The sequence below is a fragment of the Arachis duranensis genome, chromosome 6 (assembly GCF_000817695.3).
Source record: "Arachis duranensis cultivar V14167 chromosome 6, aradu.V14167.gnm2.J7QH, whole genome shotgun sequence".
Lineage (NCBI taxonomy): Eukaryota > Viridiplantae > Streptophyta > Magnoliopsida > Fabales > Fabaceae > Arachis > Arachis duranensis.
Window position 1 is genome coordinate 7,573,465 of NC_029777.3, and position 3,396 is coordinate 7,576,860.

At 33.6% G+C, this 3,396-nt stretch overlaps 1 protein-coding gene across 1 annotated transcript; it reads left to right on the forward strand.

Moving 5' to 3' along the window:
* Positions 1–1,312, forward strand: LOC127748317 (polyadenylate-binding protein 2-like). Its single transcript, XM_052262577.1, has 2 exons — positions 1–137; positions 568–1,312. The coding sequence occupies exons 1-2, from the start codon at positions 47–49 to the stop codon at positions 774–776; spliced, it is 300 nt and encodes a 99-aa protein (XP_052118537.1). The 5' UTR covers positions 1–46; the 3' UTR covers positions 777–1,312.
* Positions 1,313–3,396: the final 2,084 nt, after the last annotated feature.

Here is a 3,396-nt window from a genome sequence, read left to right on the forward strand (position 1 = left end):
TTTTGATGATACGCCACTGCTATTGTGAGTGCAGGACTTTGATGACATGGATAAGTGCTTGAAGGATATAGAAGATGAAACTGCTACTCTTAAAGACATGCAAGCCAAGGTCGAGAAGGAGAAGGAATCTGTTCACGGTAGCTATTTTAATTTTTATTTTGTAAATGATTTCTTGTTCTGCACTGATCATAGAACATGTCCTAACTCCTTTGCCTACAAGATGTTTTGTTTGTGGTTGGATGATTACGATTTGGCTTGTTTGTTACTGGCCTATGAGTAGCGCTCTCTCATTTGGCTGTGAAGAGAAGCTATATTCTTGTATACTCATTTGAATATTCATGTTATGAACAAATTCAAGCTGAATTTTGTTGACCTCTGTTTTAGAGTTCACACGGCTTCATGACTTCGTGCTTAATATTGTTGCATTATACTTTTTTTGTGGTTTGTTATGTTTTTCTATCTCTTTTTCATTCCCTTCTCATTCTTATCTATGTTAACGTGTAAATAATGTTATCCCAGTGTATTGTTAGACTCCATTGTCTGTTATTGATTCTAGTCTCCCAATAGATCTCGGAACTGCATCTGCTAGTCTGGTCAACAGAGAGGAGATAGATTCTCGTTCAGTCTTCGTAGGCAATGTGAGCTCTCTCATTCCTTCTTTACTGGAGAAATTTTTATGTTGTTTGGCTGTCTTCTCCTCACCACTCATGATATGGACTGAATATATTATTGTCTTAACTTCTTTCGAAGATATCAACATCATAACTTTTGTCTAATTCATTTGGTTATGAGCCAATGTGTATTGGAGGATAAATACATTGGACTTTTCACATTTTATCCTGGGAAGTTCAAATCTTTCGTTGCTGTTGAATATGCTTGTTCTGCTTTACATTTGGATTGTGTTTCCATTTGGTGGCATCTTGCTTTGACATGATGTTTTGACTACAATCACAGGTTATGCTTCCATCTACGAGTTTTCTGTTATTGTAATACTGCCGTTGAAAGTATAGGATAACATATGGCTGGAGGAGGAAAAAAATTTTCATTAAGAACTTGAAATTAACTGAGTGAAAAAATAAAATATAAAATGCAAAAAAAAAACCTTAGAGGGATAGAAGAGAGGGTAACATTAGTTAAGGGAAGTGATCTTTGAGGTTTTGTGAATTTTCATATTTTGAGAGAATGAGGGAAAAGAAAAAATGAACCAAGAAAATAAGAAAAGGAAAAAAAATCAATTTGTTATATTTAAGGATAAAAAAGATAACCCTTTAGGTAGAGGTTTTAATTGGCACACTGCCAACTTTTTGCGTTGGGATTGACTGAGGAATTGTTAGACCATCTCCAGTAGGGAACTCATCCCAGTTCCTGTTTATGGCCCACCTGTCATAAAAAGTAACTCCACATCAGCTTTTGCGTCATAAACAGTAAATAGGAACTCAAAGCATTTCTTTCTTCTCCATTAGGAGGAACTAACTTTAGTCCCTGTTGTGGTCCCACTTAATTAATTAATTAAAATATTTGTAATTAATATAATAATATAAATATAAATAATATTTAATATTGATTATTATATAAATAATTAATATAAATTATTAATTAAATAAATAATTAATTATTTAATCTAATTAATTATTATAATTAATAAATTAATTATAATTTAATTTAAATTTTAATTTAATTTTATTAGACACATTGTATACTAATGACATTGACTCCTTATATTTTTTCTAATTTTTTTTCATAAAATTATTCACACCAGAAATATATAATTTTTTTTAAAGCAAGTTACCATTGGTTAACTTGAATCCCTGCTCAGAGGGACTCTTCTGCCTTGGCCTCCGTGAAGGAACTCACCTCTCTCCTTCTCCAACGGTTAATTCCTCCATGTGTCAGGAAAAAGTGGAATGAGGCACTCCCATTGGAGTTGCTCTTAGATTGGAGATTATGAGCCAGGACTCCTACTGGTGAGAAGAGGACATGCTCTGTAGGTCAAGGACTATATGACTTTATATCATTTTGGTTGCAAGTTCAAAGGATGCTTTTAGTGGTGCCTAGTGCTCGAGAAATATGTAGACCTCCCTTTTCCATGGTAAGAGATCCTCGACATTCTTATTTTATCCTTTTGTACGATCAAAAGGGATTTCTTTTAACTTGGGTCTTTTTAATTGTCTCTGATATCTTCTTTATCTTTTTCTAGTGAATTTGCATTCAAATTGTTGAGTTTAATTAAGATTTAATTACCTTTAGTCACTATGAATGCTACTTTGAGTTGTTTGCAATTTCTGTTTATTTCAGGTAGCATTCAGGGAGTTTTGTAGCAGAAAAGGAAGAAAGTGAATGATGCTGTCAACCTCGATCTCCTTGCACTCATAGAAATAACTTGAGATAGAGAAGTCCAATTGACGTGATTCCAGCAGCATTGGAAAGCTAACTTTCAGAACTTTCCAACGATAAATAATAATATACCATTTTCTTCCATTTCGTACAGCCTCCTCCACGCTGAACTTGAGCTTTCTCAAGTTCAGCGCCAACATGACAATTCCAAGGGAAGCTGCACGCATCACTCCACGCTGAACTTAGGTTAATCCAAGTTTAGTGTGGACTCAAGAAGAGCAAAAGAGTAGCCATTGCCTCCTCCACGCTGAACTTGAGAATTTCCAAGTTCAGCGTGGACCTTAATGAACCCAATGGTCCCCACTCGTCCCAAGATGCATTACACGTGAAGCTTTGCAAATTTTGATTTAACTTTTATTATTAAAATTAGGAAAAAATATTATTTTAATTTTAGGAAATATATTTTACATTAATTAAGATTAGATATAAAAGGGAAAAGAATAAGCTCTTTGGGCTCTACTCTCTTCTCTTCGACCTCATTCCGCACTTTACAGTTTTTACGAATCCTAATTTTCTCTCTGAATCATGAGCAACTAAACCTCCACTGTTAAGGTTAGGAGCTCTGTCTATTGTATGGATTGATACTATTTTTTTCTATTTTAATTCATGTACTGATTTATAATTCAAGAACTGTTTTCGTTCTTTATTTTATGAATCTGGGTAGAATGGAAGTATGACTTTGGTTCTAATTGAGTTCTTGTATAACTTGGAAAAGCTCTTTACTTGAACAACAGCTTGAAAACATATTCTCCTAAATTTCTAATTATCTGGACTTAATGGGATACGTGACATATAATCCTCTTATATTTGGGTAATTAGGATTTCTGTGGCATATAAACTAGAATTTAACTTTACCCTCTAATTGGAATTAAGTGACCAAGGAATTGGCGGTTGATGAATTTTAGAGGAGACTAAAAAGGTCTAAGGAATTAGGGTTAGTCACATATAGTTTGCCATGAATTAAATATTGCATAATTAAAATAGTTGGTAAGAAAAGTCAAT